General features: G+C 51.3%; 1 protein-coding gene across 1 annotated transcript; it reads right to left on the bottom strand.

Annotated features, from left to right (window-relative positions):
* Window positions 1-424: 424 nt before the first annotated feature.
* On the bottom strand, window positions 425-18,434 carry MATN3 (matrilin 3). Its single transcript, XM_078148914.1, has 9 exons — window positions 18,301-18,434; window positions 16,835-17,178; window positions 14,607-15,173; window positions 8,520-8,645; window positions 7,720-7,845; window positions 6,040-6,165; window positions 4,371-4,496; window positions 3,041-3,151; window positions 425-992 (listed from the first exon to the last, which is right to left on the bottom strand). The coding sequence occupies exons 1-9, from the start codon at window positions 18,432-18,434 to the stop codon at window positions 937-939; spliced, it is 1,716 nt and encodes a 571-aa protein (XP_078005040.1). The 3' UTR covers window positions 425-936.
* Window positions 18,435-18,754: the final 320 nt, after the last annotated feature.

Raw genomic sequence — 18,754 nt, 5'->3', positions numbered from 1 at the left:
GCATGAGGTTTCTTTTTTAAAATCATGTTGGTTATTAAATTACAAAAATGCTTGAAACAGAGCTTCCCTGTTATGCTAATATCTAAAGTTTCTATCCAAAGAGTTTATGACTACATTTTTTTGATACAAGGATAGAGAGCCCACATCACAGCTGAACAGGTCTTGGGGAGCCTCGTGGTACAGGTAGGGGGCCTCATGGACTACGAGAGTGACCTTGGCGCACAAGGAGAACCATCTGTGTGTGTGTTTGTCTCCAGACTGTGCACAACCCCAAACAATAACAGTAACAGACAAAATGGAAGCCCGAACTGGGCACTCAGCAAATGGTCTTGGTTCTCCATTATAGTGCCATCGTTTATCTGGATAACCTAGACATTCAAATGGAGACACAGACTTGAAAAGAAACACTTTAATAAGACAGGTGAATAGGATACATGCTATGAAAAGGGATGAAAAGTTTCCTGTGTTAATGCGGCCACTGTTTTCATTTTCTGATATAAGCATGTAGTCATTCCAGAACTGAATGTCTCAATTAATCGCTGGAATTTGTGGAGGGAACCATCTCATTGTGCTTTTTTGCAGCCTTTTCACTGTTCTGATTCAGAGAGATGCAGTTCTGGGAGAGGGAAGCATTTGCTTCTTTTGAAGGACTCAGCGATCGAATTCTCAAGGAATGGGAAGGGAGCTGCCCCCAGCTAGGGTGAGATTGGGAAGCATGTGGGCACCTTGCTGTTCTAAAAGCAGAGGTGGTATATAGTAAGCTCCCAGTTATTCTCCATGGGTTGCTTTTTGCTTGAAGGAAAAAAATATTAGTTTCTGGAAATTCCTCTTGCTATTTGCTCAGTGATGTTTTTGGCAGCTGGCACGATGGAAACCAGGGCCCCGTCCACCCTGTGGGCGCGCTGTCAGACTCCTGATGGGGCAAGGATGGCAGCTCTAACGGCGGACCTGTCTCAAATCATTGATTTGTAACTTCTCCAAGATATCGTCAAGTGACTCCTTGTTAAGGTCAACACCGTTTATGGCAAGAGCTTTGGAAAAGTTGAATTTATTATCACATTTTCCCCATCGTTTGGTAACCCAAGTCTGCCTTGACAAACCACACTGGGAATCCACTGTTATTTTTACGAGCTGACACTTGAAGAGTGCCTTTCAGTGGAGGAATGCAGGGAAACGGGTACAGGCTGTCACCTCTGCACAGGCCAGCCCACCCGGCTCAGACACATGCTCCAAAGTCAAAGCCAAACTCCTTTCTCCTCTACCTGGAGGAGGAGAAAGGAGCACAGCCTGCCAGAAAGAGAAAGCTAGACCCCACAGGTCTTGAGAGATAATCAAGATTGTGAGACCAGAGGGACTTTTTGTCCTTCAGGAAGCCTCAGATTCCATGTTAATCTCTCATATCGATTTTCTATTAAACTCTCCTGAGGCTACAGTGGAAAAAAACAATAAAATCCACAGTACCATCACCCCGTCCCCTGTATCAGGATACTTGGGGTGCTCAAAATTTCGGGGTTTCCTAAGGATGGGCTGTGGATCAAGGGCTAAGCTGGGGTGTTTGGGGAAGCACCCATGGTGCTCAGAAACAATCTTGGAGTGGGCTTTCTGGACACACGGTGACTGCAGGTGCCATCATGCCCCAGTGCCATGGCTGGGCATGGATGGAGTATGAACTGTGCAATCCCTACTGAGTAGCTGAGAGTTTCCTCCCAAAGGGAGTCCTCCTGAATAAGGACTACAAATGAATGGGAAGAGAACCCATTCATTCTCCTGGGAGGTAAGCCTTCCTAGGATCAGAGAACCATTGGTACCTAGAAGGTACTTCAGAGGCCATAATGATCCAATACTCTCATCTTACAGATGTGAAAACTGAGGGCCAGAGAGCAGACATGATTTGCTCGGTGACAGGCAGGCCCAGGGGCCAACCAATTCTTCTGACTCCAAACCTAGCCCCATTGGGTTCTACTGCCCCACACTGGTAAGGTAAGTGCTCAAGGCTTCCTCTGAACCTAGTATTCATGCATCACCTGCACAGGAATATGACATGAGCTGGGCTGCCAGGAGGCCCACGGTCAGGAGAAACCAAGTCAATCTGTTTCACCACCCTCTATGCTAAGAACTTTGGAGCACACTAGTAGTGGCCCTACGGAATCTCTACAAAGAACAGAAAACTGTCTCCTGCGCTCTTCTCGGAAGATCCGTGGCTCCCTTCGGTTGGTCGCGAGCCCCCTCCACCAGTTAGCCTGTCCCCAGGCCCCTCCCCAGCCCCAAGCGCTTTCGCTCTGGAACATGACTTTGGGGTGCAGATTGTTTAGCTCCCAAAGCATGCAAACTCCTCCAGGGCAGGTGTCTTATGTGTGTTTGTCACTGTGACTCCATGGGGTCCAGAACACAAAGAGGGCCCAGGAAATGCTAATAGAATGAATGAAACTCCTTTGTTTGGCCTTCACAGCCTGGCACCAGCCTCCTGCCCCTCCAGCCTGATGGCAGGTCACTTCCCTTCCCACTCACTAGGGTCCAGCCAGACTGGCCTTCTGCTAGCTCCCCATTCACTATGTGCTATCTCCCGTCACTGGGAGCTGCACCCTGCCTGGAGATGGCCAGCCAGCAAGCATGTGGTAAACACCTAACCAGGCGCTAAACTAGAAAAAAAAGACAAGCAGGTCCTGCCCTCCTCCGTTCTGGCCTGTCCTTCCGCCTCCCCCTGCCTCGCAGAGGACGCAGTGCCAGCTTCTCTACGCACCTTTTGGGATCCTCTAGTGCCTGGCCTCTCCTCCTCCTCCTCCTCCTCTGTCACCACCAAATGACCTTTACCTCTGTCAGTTATACCTGCACACCCACCCTTCCCCCGGCTAGCTCCTGGAGGGGAGGGCTCTTCTATTCCATGCACCCATGCCAGTGCCTGGCACAGAGTAGGTGTTTAATAACTGCTTGTTAACCAGTCAGTTGACTGATTGACCAATCGAGTGGCTGGGTCAACCACAGCATGTGGATCCTTGCTGAAGGCAAGCGGGAAGGATCAAGAAGGGGATGAAAAGGATATGCTTGGCTGAAAGTCTCTGGAGGCGGGAGGTGACTTTCTCCTGGAAGGCCAATGTGGCTTCACAGCCACAGGCATCTTCAGTCGAGACGAGTCTCTGGGCTTCTTGAATGGCTGCAGACAAGTACATTGAGCACAGCATTAGAACAATCAGGATTTGGAAAACCTGGGAGCCTCCTGGGAGGAAGGGGTTTTAAAAATCTATTGGCAAGGGGCAGCTGGGTGGCGCAGTGGATAGAGTACCGGCCTTGGATTCAGGGGAACCTGAGTTCAAATGTGGCCCCAGACACATAACACTTACTCACTGTGTGACCCTGGGTAAGTCACTTACCCTCATTGCCTAACCAAAAAAAAAAAATCTATTGACTTGGCCAGCCCCTGGAGCGGGGGAAACGGGTGTAGAAAAACAGCAGTCTCACACTTCAAGACCACCTCCCCCAAGACACACACTGAACCCTAGCACCTAACACAGCCCTTCAGAGTGCTATGAGTGATCGGTGGGTTAGGCTCTGTGCTAATGCAGATTGCAACCCCTCTGACTTCCTGGAAGGTCTTGGAGACCTGTTGGCCCTGACGGTGTCATCTTCCCACAACTGACCTGGGGAGAATACCTGCTGAACTTACAAGGGTCCTTGAACAGCAGACGCAAGGTCTCTCACCCACTGGCCCTACCGCTCAAGAACCATGGGAGGGTTGCTGCCACACCATGAAGATGATTGAAAGCCTGTTTTATGAGAGACTCACACAGCAATGCTCGACCCAGACTTGCTGAATGAGTGAATCAATCAATGCATGCATGCATGGCTTCTCAGGGATAAAGGGGAAATGCAAAGGGTGACCCAACCAGCAAAATCATAAGAGTAGCTAATGAAGGTTAACATTTGTAGAGTATTTTGCCCCGTGCCAAGCCCTGGGCTAAGTACAATTATTGTCTCACAGGATTCTCACAACAGCTCTGGAAATTAGGTGTTATTGTTATCCCCATTTTACAGATGAGAAAATGGAGACAAACAGAGGCAAAATGGCTTGGCTAGGGTCACACGGCTAGTCTGGATTTGAACTCAGGACTCCCTAATTTCAGACCCAGTGCTCTCTCCAACATCCCCTCAGCCTTAATCACCTTCCTACACAGAGAACCACCTCTGGGCCACTCATGAAGGTTGCCTAAGCCATGATTAGGCAGCAGCTCTGGCCTCCCCAGCCTTTGGGTAGGGTCCCTGAGTCAGGGAGCTTGTGTCTGCTGAGCTGGAGCCTGCAACGTAAGCCTGGAAGTCACATTAAGGAAGGACTGCCCCTCGCTGGGCCTTCCTGCTCCCGCCAGCCCAGGCCTCACCTGCGCACGATCTCCCGTCTTCATTCAAGTGGTACCCCGGGCGGCACTCACAGTGGTAAGCCCCAGGCCCGTCACTCATGCAGAGATGCTCACAGCGGTGGGTGCCTAGAGCACACTGGTTCTGAGCTGTCAGGGGAAGGGGGGGGTGGGGGCACAGGAGAAGGAGGAAAACATGTGCAGATGAAACACAAAGGAAAAACCACACAGCCACAGAATGTCAGTCTGTTCCCTTACTAGTCTAAAGATGGGCCCTCCCCTGAGCAGCTGCAGGACACACACACATACACACACACAGACACACACACACACACACACACACACACACACACACACACACACACACACACTCAGACACACTCACACATTGAGAAACATTCACACACTCACACACACTCAGATACACACATTCTCACCCTTAGAAGTCAGTCATCCGGTCCAGCTCCCCCATCTGACAGGTTCAGAAACTGAGGCCCGGAGAAATAAAAGCGCTTGACCCTGATCACACCCTCAGGAAGTCCCAGAGCTAAGACTCACACCCAGGGCGTCTGGCCCCCAAAGGCCAAGCCTCTTTCTCTTCTCCCATCACCTCCCTAGCTCCAGGCTGAACTTTTGAGGACAGAGATCGGTTTGTCCCCTCCTTGGTGCCTTTGCCAAGCACAGTCTGGGCACGTGGTAACATTCTCAATAAATGGGTGTCCAACAGCCCTGGCTTTCATTTTTTTCTTTCTTCTTTTTCCAGAAAAAAAGTGGATGGGGTCGTGCGGTGAGTGAGAGATACAGAAAGATTGCCCAAGGGCTGCCCTGGTCCCAAGTAACTTTAGGAGCCACAGAAAGGCCTCCCAGACTTGAGAGAGGTTCTCTGAGGAGGCCTTTGAGGAGGCCAAGTGGGACACAGAGGGGTGGGCTGCAATCAGCACCAGTGGAGGGAATGCCCATACCCACCCATGGGATCACAGCTTCAGCAGAGCTATGGGCAAGTGAGGGATGTTATGACCAAAGGAGAACTGGGAATTGATCTCTGGCCATTCTACTGCCCCCTCGGGAAAAGAGAGAATGCAAAAGGTGTGGAACAGAGGGGAGCAAGGAGGCCTGCATTCTGGTCCTAGCCCGTGATTGTATGACCTTGGACATGTTCCTTCCCTGCTCTGGGCCGCAGAGTATTTGCTGTAAATGAGAAGGTAGGCCCCATGACGTCTGACGTCCCACTATTCTCTGAGTTGGTAACAAGGGAGAGGCGGCAACATCCCTCCATCTAAGGCTAAGGGGCCGCTCCCTTGTGCTTCCCAGGCTGTTCTACCGGCAGCTCTGCCAGAGGGGGAGCCCCACCATCTCAGGAAGGCTCTTGAGCTAAGTCTCCCTTGACTTTCTAAATCCCAGAAGAACTCGGCCAGAGGGGGACGCTGCGGCCCGTCTCCCGTGGAATGCTTCTCCAGCTGCTGTGCTTAAGCCCCCAGTGCGAGGTTCTCCTGGAGCAGCCCAGAGTCAAGCCTGTCCTGAGCAGCTCTATGGGGTAGGCTGAGCCTGTGGGCCCTCAGAAGCCTTTCATTCTGTATCCCGAGTGCTTAGCCCAGCACCTGGCACACAGTAGGTGCTTAATAAAGCCTCTTCAGCCCTGCTGAGGGGCCCTCAGTGAAAAGCTCGGGGAGGGAAGCTGCCGAGGGGCTCTTACCAGAACACGTCTTCTTATCCCGATTCAAGACGTAACCTTCATAGCACTCACAGTGGTGGGCTCCAGCCCTGTCACTCACACAGATGTGCTCACACTCATGTGTACCGAGGGCACACTTGTCCTGAGCTGCCAAACAGAGGGGCCGGGATAGGGAAGAGAAACAAGAACAAAGCTGAACTGCCCAGGTTACAGCCCAGGGGAAAAACCCTGCTCTGGGCCTGGGTAAAGGAAGAAGGCCACTGGGGCCCAAGCAGGTCATTGGGACCATCGGCCCTGGGCACAGACGGGCAGGAAGAGCACCCTGGGCACAGCCCAACTGGGCTGCTTTCCCCACAGCCCCATGCAGACATTCACGGCAGCATTCAAAGCCTGGCACTTTCTCCCCCAAGGACCTGCTGATGCTTTGTCCGTGCTGATTATTCTCCTAGTCACAATACCTCTGATACTGGCTGCCAAGGACCCTCCATCCAGGCAGCGCAAGACCCAGCATGGTCTATCAAATAGCACACCTGGGTTGGGGTCAGGAAGACCTGGGTTCGAACCCCACCTGGCATGGTCTAGCTGCATGACCCTGCACAAGTCCCTTCATCTCTAGGAGCCTCCCTACAAAGTGGGCCACTGGTTTCTGCACTGTCCACCTCAACATGGCTGTGCTGAGGCCCCAAGGACATTGTGGCTTTGCAGCCTTGGAGGCCCCACAAAGACACCAGCAAAGAGCATTCCCGGTTTGCAGGAGGACAGTGGGGTGCAGTTGGGGGACCCGTCCCTCGGGGCACATCCCCAGCCTTCCTGAGGAATCTAGATCCTGAACCCCAACCCTCTCTCCCAGATGTGCTGAAATGTTTGGAAATCTTCCCTGCCCCAGGTGGGCGGGCCAGCCAGCTAGGAGGCTGGGAAAGCCTAGCTGAAAGGTATAGCAGTAAGCAGACAAAAAAAAAAGTGGACACCCCGACCTTGAGCTGGAGCATCACTGGGGCGGGGGCTACACCCTCTGAGGAAGGTCTCTGGGAACCTCCTCCGGGAGTCTCCAAGCCTGGCCACTGTGTCCTCTGGGACTGTTTCCTCCTGTATTCTAGACACTATCGAGGGACAGCTCTCACTCACACGTATGTAAGAAGCTGTCCTCTTCATGACGTGCTTCCCTCCCCACAACCCTGTGAGGGAGGTAGGCAACTATGTTACCCCATCATTGGTGAGGCCCTTAGAGGACACGTGGCCACTCAGGTGGTCAGGAAAGAGGGGAGGCCCAGCTGAGGTGTCCTACTGTATACCTGCCAGGGCCCCTTTCACACTGGCCCCAGAGCAGGGCCAAGACAATCACGGGCAAGTGAACTCAGGGGAATGTTTACACACACAGAGGCCAGGCCTGACCCCAGAGACAACACATATGTCTCCATGCCCCCTGCCAGCACGAGGTCACTTTTCTCATTGTTTAAAAATATGGGGAAAAAGCCACCCTGAGGGTAAAGAGAGATGACCAAAGCTCCCCCAGGGCCATCCCCCCAGGGCCATCCCCCTAGAGCCATCCCCCCAGAGCCATCCCCCCAGGGCCATCCCCCAGGGCCATCCCTCCAGGGCCATCCCCCCAGGGCCATCCCTCCAGGGCCATCCCCCCAGGGCCATCCCCCCAGGCACCTCACCAAGCCTGGGCAGGTGCCAGGCTGCCACCCTGACCCTTACCTGAACAGGTTTTCTTATCTTCATTCAGGATGTAACCTTCATAGCACTCACAGTGGTAGGCACCCGCCCGGTCTCTCACACAAATGTGTTCACACCCATGGGTGTTTAGGGCACATTTATCAATAGCTGCCAAAAGACGGGTAAGTGCAGGTACACAGATCAGTAGGCAGCCAATAAGGTCACAGCACAGTGTGAGCAGAAGAACACCCTACCCATCACTGACTAGTCTGTCCCCCTCCCGTCTCAGAGAGGCTTGGGCAGGATGATCTCCAAAGTGCCTCCAGGATGTGCCACTCTAGGTGCTAAGTTCTAAGGTCCATCTGCTGCTTAGAGACACTTAGAGGTGTCACAGTGCATAGAGTCTGGAGCCAGGAACCCCTGAGTTCAAATCTGGACTCAAACATTTACTAGTTGAGTGTTTTCCCCAGTGTTCTCAACTACAAAATGGATCATAATAGCACCTGCCTCCCAGACTTGTTGTGAGGTTTGAGAGCAGTATTTATGATGTACTTAGCCTAGTACCTGGCACACAGCAGGTATTTAATAAATGCTTGCCCCCCCTTCCAGTTGTGACCACTGTTCCATGTCTAAAGGACCCTCCCAGTTCTGAATCATCTGTTCAAGGTCCCTCTCTGCACTAATGTTCTGTGTCCCAGACCCAGAGATAGACTGGATTATTCCCAGCCTCGGCCAATAGCATTTCCCAGGATTCCCTCAGTGCTGCTGGGGGCAGGCCTGGCTGAAAGGGCAGCGGCCTCTCTTTTCTGTCCTGCTGATGGGAAGTCACACCAAAGTCTTACGTGAGCAAGTTTTCTGGTCTTCATTCAAGGTGTATCCTTGGCTGCATTCACAGTGATGGGCACCACCTCCATCGCTTACACAGACATGTTCACACTGATGGGTGCCTAGGGCACACTGGTCCAGAGCTAGCCAGGAGAAGTCGGGGGAGAGTTTCTGTTAGTTGGGATGAACCAGCTAACAGGCAGTCAAAAGTTTCTTTTTTCCATTTAAGAGATGCCATTCAGATCATATGAGCAGCCAAATGGTGGACTAGGCATTTTCTCTGATCCCCATGACCTCTCAGACCTCTCCAAAACAGAAATTGCGCTCTGAAGATAAAGCAACTTCAGCATCTCTATGGCCTAGGAAGCCTAGAATTGAAAAGGTTTTTTTTAAAAAGAAAAACCATAAACTGAGGCTGCTTACACGGAGCTCACTCGGCATGCCTCTCCCACCTCCCACACTATCAGCATAGAGGCTGCATTGGCATCCCCAACCAAGGACATGGCACAGGCTTACAACCAAAGACACCACCACATTCTGGCCCTCCCTCCCTCTGCCTAGCACCACGGGGACCCTGGCTCCAGGCTGTGGAAATGTGTCCTGGCTGTGAAAGCCCCGCAGGAGCGAAACCTCGGCGGGGTTCAGCAGCAATACCGCAACGTTCTGAACCACAAACGCCCGGACAGGCAACCCTACAGCACCAGAGGTGTTGGAGCCGGCCAACGATCCCTGTCCAGGGCAGACAACCCTGTAGCATCAGAGCAGCAAAGCTCCAAACTGCTGGCACAGGTTCAAAACACGCTGGAACAGAGGGAGCGGGACGACATGCTAGAACAGGACACTGTGTGTGTGTTTGTGTGTGTGTGTGTGTGTGTGTGTGTGTGTGTGTGTGTGAGGGGGTGCCCGAGGGAGAGAGCAGAGCATCCATCTGGGCCAGTTCTGACCACCTAAAAGTCAGTTGGGGAGGAAATGCCTTTCTTGGTATCCCTAGCACTTTGTGGAACCTTTTTTTTTTCTTTTTTGAAGGCAATCAGGATTAAGTGACTTGCCCAGGGTCACACAGCTAGTAAGTGTCAGCGGTCAGATCCGAACTCAGGTCCTCCTGACTCCAGGGCTGGCGCTCTATGCACTTTGCCACCTAGCTGCCCCTATCCCTGGCACTTTGTACAGCAGTTGGTACATGCTTAATAAATGCTTGTCAACTTGGCAAAACATCTTGTTTCTCTAGTTATTTGCACACTGTCTTCCCTTTAGACAAACCTTGAGCCCTAGGAGAGCAGGGATTGGTTTTTTGTCCTTCCCTTTCTTTGTATGCCATCACTTCATACAGCACCTTAACAAATCACCTCACACATCACGCATTGTTGTGGGCACTTAAATGCTTGTTGACTTGATAGCTTAGCACAGTGCCTGCCCCCCTCAACATCTGTGATGCAGTTCCCACGTGTTGTCTCTTTGTATTAGAGCATAAGCTACCCGAGGGTAGGGACTGTCTTTGCTTTTTGTGTTAGTGTCCCCAGCACTTCATTCATTCATTCACAGTAAGCACTTGATCAAATGCCTTTTAGATTCATTTGAATGAAAAAGTCTTTGAATTTGGAGCAGGGGATTTTAGTCTTTTTCCAGTTCTGGCCTTCTTGGTAACGGTGATTTATTCATCTCTGCTATTGGCCCAGGCCCAAGGATGCAGGGACACCTGCCCCGCCCCTCAAGAGCAACTCTGGATCAGCTCTGAATGCTAGGCATGTTCCACCAGAAACCGAATTTTGAAGGCTCCATGGATGGCTTCCAGAAGATTTTTCCCAGAAAAATCATTGACTTGAAACTCTTGGCTCAGAGTGATGGACGTGTCCAAATGTGCAAACAGGAAAGGAAGGAAGACAAACTTTCTGACACGTACGTGTGAATGTGGCTGCTCAGACAGAGACACCTGTGTGTAGAGGAGTGTGGAGGAATGTGTGTGTGTGTGTGTGTGTGTGTGTGTGTGAGAGTGTGTTCCTTGGGAATGTTGGTGAGTGTGTGTATATGAGTATGTGGTATGTGTATGAATGTATGTATGTGAGCATATGTGTATTTGTGATTGTGTGTGAGTGTATATGTGTGGTATATAGAGTGTGTATATGTGAATGTGTATGTGTGTGTATGTATATTTAAGTGTGTACATATTGTGAGTGTATGATTATGTGTGTGAGTGTGTGGTATGTGAATGTGTATTATATAAGTGTATGAGTGTATGTATATGTATTGTGAGTGCGTGAGTGTGTATATCTGTGAGTGTATGTACATATATATGTGTGTGAGTACATGTATTGTGAGTGCGAGTATATGTGTGTATGTGTGAGCGTAATATGTGAGTGTATGTGTATATGTATTGTGAATGTATGTGTGTCCAAGTGTATGAGTGTGTGTGAGAGAGTATGTGTATATGTGAGTGTGTTCGTGTGTGCACATTTTTGTGTGTATTCATGTGTGTGTTCATGTGTGAGTATATGTGTATTGTGATATATAGAATGTGTATGAGTATATGTGTATATTTAAGTGGGTGTACATATTGTGAATGTATGTGTGTGTGAGTATATGATTACGTGTGTGATTGTGTGGTATGTGAATGTGTATTATATAAGTGTATGAGTATGTGTATATGTATTGTGAGTGTGTGTAAGTGTATAAGTGTGTGTGAGTGTGTATATATGTGAGTGTATTGTGTGAGTATATGTGTGTGTCTATGTGAGTGTATGTGCACATGTATTGTGAATGTATGTGTGTCCAAGTGTATGAGTGTGAGAATACATGTATATGTGAGTGTGTGAGTGTGTGTGTAAATGTGTGAGTGAGTGTAAGTATATGAATGTGTGTATATCTGTGAGTAGATGTATGTGAGTGTGTATGTGTGAGTACATATGTGAGTGTATGTGTATGAGTATGCATGAGTGTGTGTGAATGTATGTATGTGAGTATGTGTGTGTGTACATGTATGTGTATGAGTGTGCATTCGTGTGTGTGTGTGTGTGTGTGTGTGTGTGTGTGTGTGTGTCTCTCTCTCAGGCTGCCCACCTGGCCCTGTGAGCTCTCCAGGGTATTGAGCTCATCACTGAGGGCAGTCTGGAGGGACAAACAGAAAGGAAGTCAGGATTTGAGGGGGAGGACAGCCGACTGACATCACACTTTTCATCCAGACAACAGGTCCTTCCCAGTGACATCTTTTTGAAAGCTGGATCTGTGATCTGAGTCCCACCTGAGCAGCTGAGGGGGTCTGAGGCTAGAGGCTGGCGTGCCTGTGGCGGGCGGGCAGGCAGGAGGCCCCAGCCCCGCTGCCCTTGGCACCTGGACAAGGCTAATATTTGCCCGAGAAGGGCCTTTTCATTGAGCAGGATTTCCAGAGCACGAAGAACCACATGTCGTCCCAAGCAGTGGACAGCGATGTCCTTTTCCCCCAGACAGAACTTCATTTTCTCCCCCTGAACAAATAGCCCTTTTGTGCCAGGGACGGAGATTCCAGCTTGAGGTGCTCCAGACCTGGTGCTAAGACCTTCGGTAGCAGAACACTGAGCCAGAGAGAAACTGGGACCAGAGTTTGATGCTGGCCTTCAGGGCTCCAGAGGCAGAGCTGCCTACCAGGCATGATGGTACTGGATAAACAGAGAGCCCTTTTCTTTCTTGGTCCCCCAAGACCTTCTGTCCCATAGACACCAGAGGGGCTAGTGCTGGGGTCAGCATGTTTAGTGACTACAGCCCTGGACCTGGAGTCAGGAGACCCCACCTCAAACCCTTCCTGCCCCTGCTACCTGGGTGATGCTGGGCAAGTCTCTTAGGCTTCCTAAGGCTCAGTTTCCCCATCTGTAAAATGAGAATAATACTGATACTACTATACTCACAGGATTCATTCACAGCCTTGGAAACCTTCAAGTGCTCTAGAAACATGAGCTATTGTTATAAATATTATTGCTAATAATTCTACCAGACATCCACTTAGCAGTGGAATGAAGGGAGGGTAGGACAGTGGAAAGCATGATGGCTCTGGTGTCCAAAGACCTGGATTCAAACTCTGCCTCATACCAGCCCTGTCAGGTATTATCATTCTCATTTTACAGATGAAAAAACTGAGGCCCAAAGAGCTTTCCTTGAGCTCTGGTATTAAGAGCCTCTGATCAGTCCATGCCTAAGGTCACTTCTCTCTCTGTCTGTCTCTGTCTGTCTCCCTCTGTCTCTGTTGGTCTGTCTCTCTTTCTTTCTCTTTCTGTCTCTCTCCATCTCTGTCTCTGATTCTGAGGCTAAGCATCTATAAAGAATATTCACTCCAGGTAAGAGAAGACCCCCCCCCACCCCACACACACTTCTTTATACAGAGGGGAGGGGGACAGCTATGGGGCAGGGCACTGTCCATAACCCCAGACTTTTTCAATACGTTGGCAAGTTCTGCTGAACCTTTTTAACTTCCTCTCATTTTCTTCTTTAATATAAGGGCCAGCTCTCTGGGAAGTGTCTGGGGAATGGATAAAGGATAAATGTAGATGATATACAAACGAGATATCAATACAGATGTATATTTTAAAGAAATGTTTTCAGCTGCCTGTGGGATAAAATGCAGAGCCGCCGATGGTCACAGCTGTTCCTGCTCCATCCTAGCCCTGCTTGAGAATAGTCCTATTTCAGGGCCTGGGCGCTTTCCAGAACCCTGCTGCTCCTATGATTTCTAGCCCATTCGCTTAGAGAAGGGACCCCAACCAGACTGGAGGTGCTGACAGCAGGGACGGGGGAAGCGGCTGGCTCCCTGGGGCCGGACGGAGGCTCCCACCCCAGCCAAGTTGCTGCAGCCTGGGAGCCCCGCCTTTGGCTGCTCCCCTGAAGGCTCACCCAGCTCACACCCTCAGCTTCCCCGCATCTTGCCAGGTTTGGCTTGGAGCTCATTTTCTGCGGGAAGCCTTTCTTGATCTCCCTGAATTCCGATACCTGCCTTGGAGAGGAGCAGCACTTCTGCCTGTATCTTGTTTGCACGCACAGCCGGCTCCCAGATCAGCTGGCGCACTTCCAGGGGGCGGGTTCTGTTGTTGCCTTTCTCTGCATCCCCAGTGCCTAGCAGAGTGCCTGGCATGTAGCAAATGCCTGTTAACTAACTGATTTATCAGCTCTGTGCGCAGGCCCTGATTCTCAGGTTAAAGAGCCAACCTAGAAAAATGAGGAGCGCCTGACTAAAGCCTCCCAAGATTTCATGGGCAGGGACAGAGAGGAGCCACGTCCTTGGGGATACACACCTGAAGATGTAAAAGAAAATGGAGCAAGGTTCAGGGGAAGGAAGGAAGAATAAAAGTAGTGTCATTGCTTCGGGTTGTCCAGTCATCACTCCCACAAAGGTCGGCTCACTAAATATACAGAGGTGTTCACTCCCTGAACAAGCCTAGAGGGGCAGCAAGAATTTTGCAGAATGTGAGGGCAGGCTAGTAGGTCCAGCCTCCTCAGGTGGGGACAATGAGGCCCACGAGGATGGCAATTGTCAAGGTCAGAAGCAGGACCCCCACCCAGGTGATCTGCTTCCAAATTCCATGGTGCCCCACCACCTATATAAGCACTAACTGAGCCTGTTCCCTCATCTGGAAAGTGGGAGGATTGGCTACTAGATGACCCCTTCCACCTTCAGGTCCTGTGCTTCAGTTAGAGAAAGTAAGAGCCCTGAGCCTGGTGTCAGAAGAGCTGGGTTCAAGTTCTGACTATGACTTACAGGTAAGTGCAGTAACATCTCTGGGCCTCTATTTTCCCATCTATAAAATGGAACAAGATGATCTCTAAAAATAATAAAATGGATGGTTCCAGAGCAACCTTGGAAGACTCGTATGAACTGATACAGAGTGCAGTGAGCAGAGCCAGGAAAACCATTGTTACGATAATAGCAGTACTGGAAAGATGAACAACTGGGAAAGACTTGGGAATTCTGATGGCCACAATAACCCACCACAAAGCCAGAGGACAAAGAATGAAACATGCCAACCCTGACGGAGAGAATGAGCTCAAGATGCAGAACGAGACAGACCTTTTTGGCCACGGCCATTAGAGGAGTCTGCTCGCTTACCAGCACCTTTTTGTGATGAGGGTTTGACCCTCGGTCTTACCACAGAAAGTTTCCCGGAACCTCGAGGTCACCTTCTCGATCACCCCATAGGTCTCCACATAGAACACATGGTCATCAAGTGGCTCACTGGCAATCGTCCTCAGCGACTGCATGTCTGCTCGGTCCACACCCACGGCATAGATCTCAATGCCTGCTGCCCGTGCCTGTGCTGCCACCTCCTCCGCTTGGTCCTGCGGCCGGCCATCGGTCACCATGATGGCCACCTTGGGGATGTTGAAGGAAGCAGTGCGGGCCCCAGCCTCGACAGTGAAGGCTTCGTCCATGGCCGTCTGGATAGCCAGGCCTGACATGGTGCCCGTGGACAAAGGGATGACCCGGGACACTGCCCGCTTCACGGATGCCTTGTCAGAATAGGTCTGGAGGTTGAACTCGATTTTCACAGTGCTGGCATAGTTCACCAGGGCCACCCGAGTGGCAGTCGCCCCAATGTCCAGGCTGTCAATAATCTTGGTGACGAAGCTTTTCACTTTGGTGAATTCCCGAGGCCGCACACTGCGAGAGCTGTCAATGATAAACACCAGGTCCAAGGGCTGGCTCTTGCAGATGTCTGCATGGAGGAGAAAAAGACAGAGGTAGAGAAAAGACTGACTGACCACTGGCCAGCAATATGGTGCAATTTTGGAGGACCAACCTCCCCCCATAGTGAAGCCCTCTGCCTGCCACTCTCTGGAGCAGCTTTTCCCAGGGGTATACTGCCTGGCCGGCTTAACAGTAGAAGAGAATCCCAAGTAAATAGACATTTATGAAGCATCTACTGAATACTCAACCCCAGATGAAGATAACAAAGATCATGGGATTACAAAGTAAGAGCTGGAAGGAACCTTAGAGGTAACCAGATACAACCCCCTCATTTTATGGATGAGAAAACAGAGAGAAATGACTTGCTCAGAGTCGTAGGGTGAGTATGCATCAGAGGCAGAATCTGAACCCAGGTTTTCCTGACTCCAGATCCAGAGCTCTCCCACTGTACCACCTAGAAGTCCATGGCTGCCCTTGCGCTCAGAGAAATGTCACAGGTCAGTGTCCCACAAGAGGGCTTTGGCTGCGCCTACGGAGACCTTCAAGTGAAAGCAGAATGATTGATTCAGGGGTATGCTCCCCAGAGCCACAGTCTCAGCTCCTGACAGCTCTCCAACACAAAGCCTGATGGGAGTGGTCTCCGAAGATGCCAGTGGGGAGCTGAGCTCCTCGCTCCACAGCTGCTTCACCAAGGGCCTCTCAGCCAGGGGCAGTAATGGCAGCCAGCAGCAGCACTTGGAGGGTCAGACTCATAGGCTGGGGCCAGCCTTGTCAGCCTCAGGAGCTGAAGAGACTTCAGAGCAGAGAACTGCAGAACCTCAGAATGCCCAACTTGGTGGGGCCCTCGTGGCATCTCTCCACTGCAACATCTGGACCACCTTTGGCTTAACCAGGTCCCAGTGAGTAAGGGTGAGTCCTCCCTCCCACCCAGCCCCCACTAGAGGCAACCCAGCGGGGATCACGATGGGACAGCTCTCCTAGTTCGGAAGTTTTACCTGCTACTGAGCCTCATTTGGCCTCTCTTTGCACCTGGGGCCAAGCTCAATAAGACTAATCCCTCTTCTGTGTGTCAGTCCCTTAAATACTTGAGCCTAGCTCGTGTACCCGAAATCACGGGTTCCCAACCTCGTTTGGGTCCTGAAGCCCTTGGCTTTTCCGAAACTTTACTTGACCCCAAATTAGTATGATATACAAGTTAATTCTGTTTTCCAAGCTTGTTTCCATAAAACACACAATAGACTGTTTCGTAAAGAAAAGCATACACTTTGCCCTGCGACAGCGCCCTGCCCTAAGACTTCCCTTGCTGGGTTCCACATTCCCAGTCTCTTTAGCCAGACCTCAGTCCACTTGGACCTGAGGCTTGCCCAAGGCCCCACAACCGTTAGCGGCAGGGTCAGAAGCCTTCCCTGGCCACAGCTGCTTCTCCCTTCTGCCCATCCCCGCTCTGCCCGAGAGAGAATCGTGTGCGATGCAGGCGCAGCTGGTGCCTGTCTGGTCCCGGGGCTCCCCACCCGCTGAGCCCTCAGCCTGGCTCCTGGCTGTCGGGGCTGCGCTCACTCCTCTCCCTCCTCCGCCGCATCCGAGAGAGCTCATTCCGTCCCTCTCGTCCCGTCCACCAGTCAGCCGCGGGTTCCTCACCTGGGCTCCTGCTGCTGCTGCTGCTGCTGCTGCTGTTGCTGCTGCCGCTGCCGCTGCCGCCGCCGCCGCGCAACACCTGGGGCTGGCCCGCCCTAGAGTAGCCGGTAGAGCCAAGGGTGGTCCCAAGGCTGCCCCCCAGTTTGCGCAATCCCAGCTGGCGACGGCTCCGACGAGCAGGCTGCCCCCGAGCTGTGGGCACCCATACGAGGAGGAAGAGGAGGAGGAGGAAGACGAAGAAGCGAAGAGGGCTAGCTCCAAGCCGGAATCCCATCGCACCGGCCATCCTGTCCTGAGCTCCTGCAGTGGAGTGCGCGGCCCCACTCGGGCTGGAGACCAGCCCTGCAGCAGCCCGGCCCTTGGGGGAGGAGAAACCGGCCCCCCACCCATGGGCTGGCCTTGCCCCCCACCCCCGCCCTCGGGACTGCTGGGAATCCAGACCAGCCTCGTCTGACAGCCTGTGCCCCTCCCTGCCCCTTCCCCTCATAGGGCTGTAAATCTTAGAATGCTAGAGAAATGTCTGCTATTACACTGAGGAACTCCTAAATCCTGCTCCTTACATTGAACGAGCTCAGTCCTCAGGACTTTTAAGTTTTTACCATTAAGTTGGTAATTAGCAATTTAATTACCATCAGGTTGGGGAGGGACATTGCAGAAGTCCCTGAAAGGGAAAGATTTCCACAGATAGGGGCGTGGGGACAGAGATGTCTTGTTCAATTCCCCAAACATTTCGTGAGCACCTGCTGTGACCAGAGCCTAGAGTTGGGCAGAGTAGCTAAACTCAGGCACTGCTCACCTCCCCCAGTTTAAGGAGGTGATAACACCAACAAAGGCAACCGTGATGCTTCATGTGACTTGGTCAGCGCATCTCAGACACAGTACACCCAGTCACTGAGCTCCAAGAGGAGAGAAAAGCCTTTACCAAATAGGGAGAACCAGAGAAGGATTTCTGGAGGTAATGTGGGAGCTGGCCTTTAAAGGATGCCCAGGAGGAACTGTGCAAGTGATGAGTGGATGAGAGGACACCTGGGAACAGGTCAGTGAGCAAAGGCCAGAGGGAAGTCTGGTGGAGGAAAGGTCCCAAGTTCAGTGACTAGTCAAGGGAACAAGATCCCCTTCCTTTCTAGAAAAAGGAGCTTCTGGAATGAGATCTTTTGACCTGTTCCTGTCTAGACCTAAGCCAGAGAATAAACAGTGAGGCTAGCTGCAGCTAACATCAACTAAGGGGTTTGAATTTTCCTCTAGACTTTCCTCCAACAGGTGTTCCATTAATGTTTACTGAGAGACAGCCTGAGTAGGGGACCCATTTCTGGCCATCTACATCCAAAGAGCTGGGTTCAGATTCCACCTGTAGGAACTCTGGTAAGTCACTGAAGAAAGTCAGAAATAACAGCACTTCCATTAAAGTACCATCTCATTTCATCCTCCTTGACCTTGATGTTGTCCATCATTCTCTTCCCTTTGATACCATCTTCTCTCTAGGTTTTCCTGATGCTGCTGTCTCCTAGCTCTCCTCCTACCTGACCTCTCCGTCTGTCTCCTTTGCAAGATCTTCATGCTCCTCATTCCCATGAATGTCCCCTATGCCTCCGGCCTGGGTCCTCTGCTCCTCTCCCACTAGACTGCTTCCCTTCATCATCTCATCAGCTTCCATGGAGTCAATGATCATCTCTATGGTGATAATTCTCAGATCTACTGTCCAGCCCTGACCTCTATCCTGACCTCCAGTCTTACATCTCAAATTGGATATCCAGTAGACATCTTAAATTCAACATGTCCAAAACTGAGTTTGTGATCTTCCCCCACCCCCAAGTCTTCCCTTCCTAATTCCTCAGTCATCTCACCTTCAGTTCTTCACTGTAGCCCCCTCCCCTGCTCCATATCCAATCAGTTGTCAAGGCCTGTTGTTTCTACTTCCATAACATCTGTCACATCCGCCTCCTTCTCTCCTCTGATGCTCCGCCCTCTCTTCCC

This window comes from Phascolarctos cinereus, unplaced genomic scaffold (assembly GCF_003287225.1).
Source record: "Phascolarctos cinereus isolate Bilbo 61053 unplaced genomic scaffold, phaCin_HiC Scaffold_2;HRSCAF=192, whole genome shotgun sequence".
In the NCBI taxonomy this organism is placed as follows: Eukaryota; Metazoa; Chordata; class Mammalia; order Diprotodontia; family Phascolarctidae; genus Phascolarctos; species Phascolarctos cinereus.
Note: the sequence above shows the minus strand (reverse complement) of the source record. Positions and strands in the feature narration are given on the sequence as shown.

Bases quoted from the DNA above. Each gene is read 5' to 3' on its own strand.
- MATN3 (XM_078148914.1), bottom strand. From the start codon at position 18,434: ATGGAAGCTGATGAGATGATGAAGGGAAGCAGTCTAGTGGGAGAGGAG. The intron at 17,179-18,300 runs GTAGGAGGAGAG...GTGGGGGGCAAG, and splicing joins GAGACAGACGGAGAGGTCAG to GCCAGCCCATGGGTGGGGGG. The intron at 15,174-16,834 runs GCAGCGGCAGCA...TCCTCCATGCAG, and splicing joins GCGCGGCGGCGGCGGCAGCG to ACATCTGCAAGAGCCAGCCC.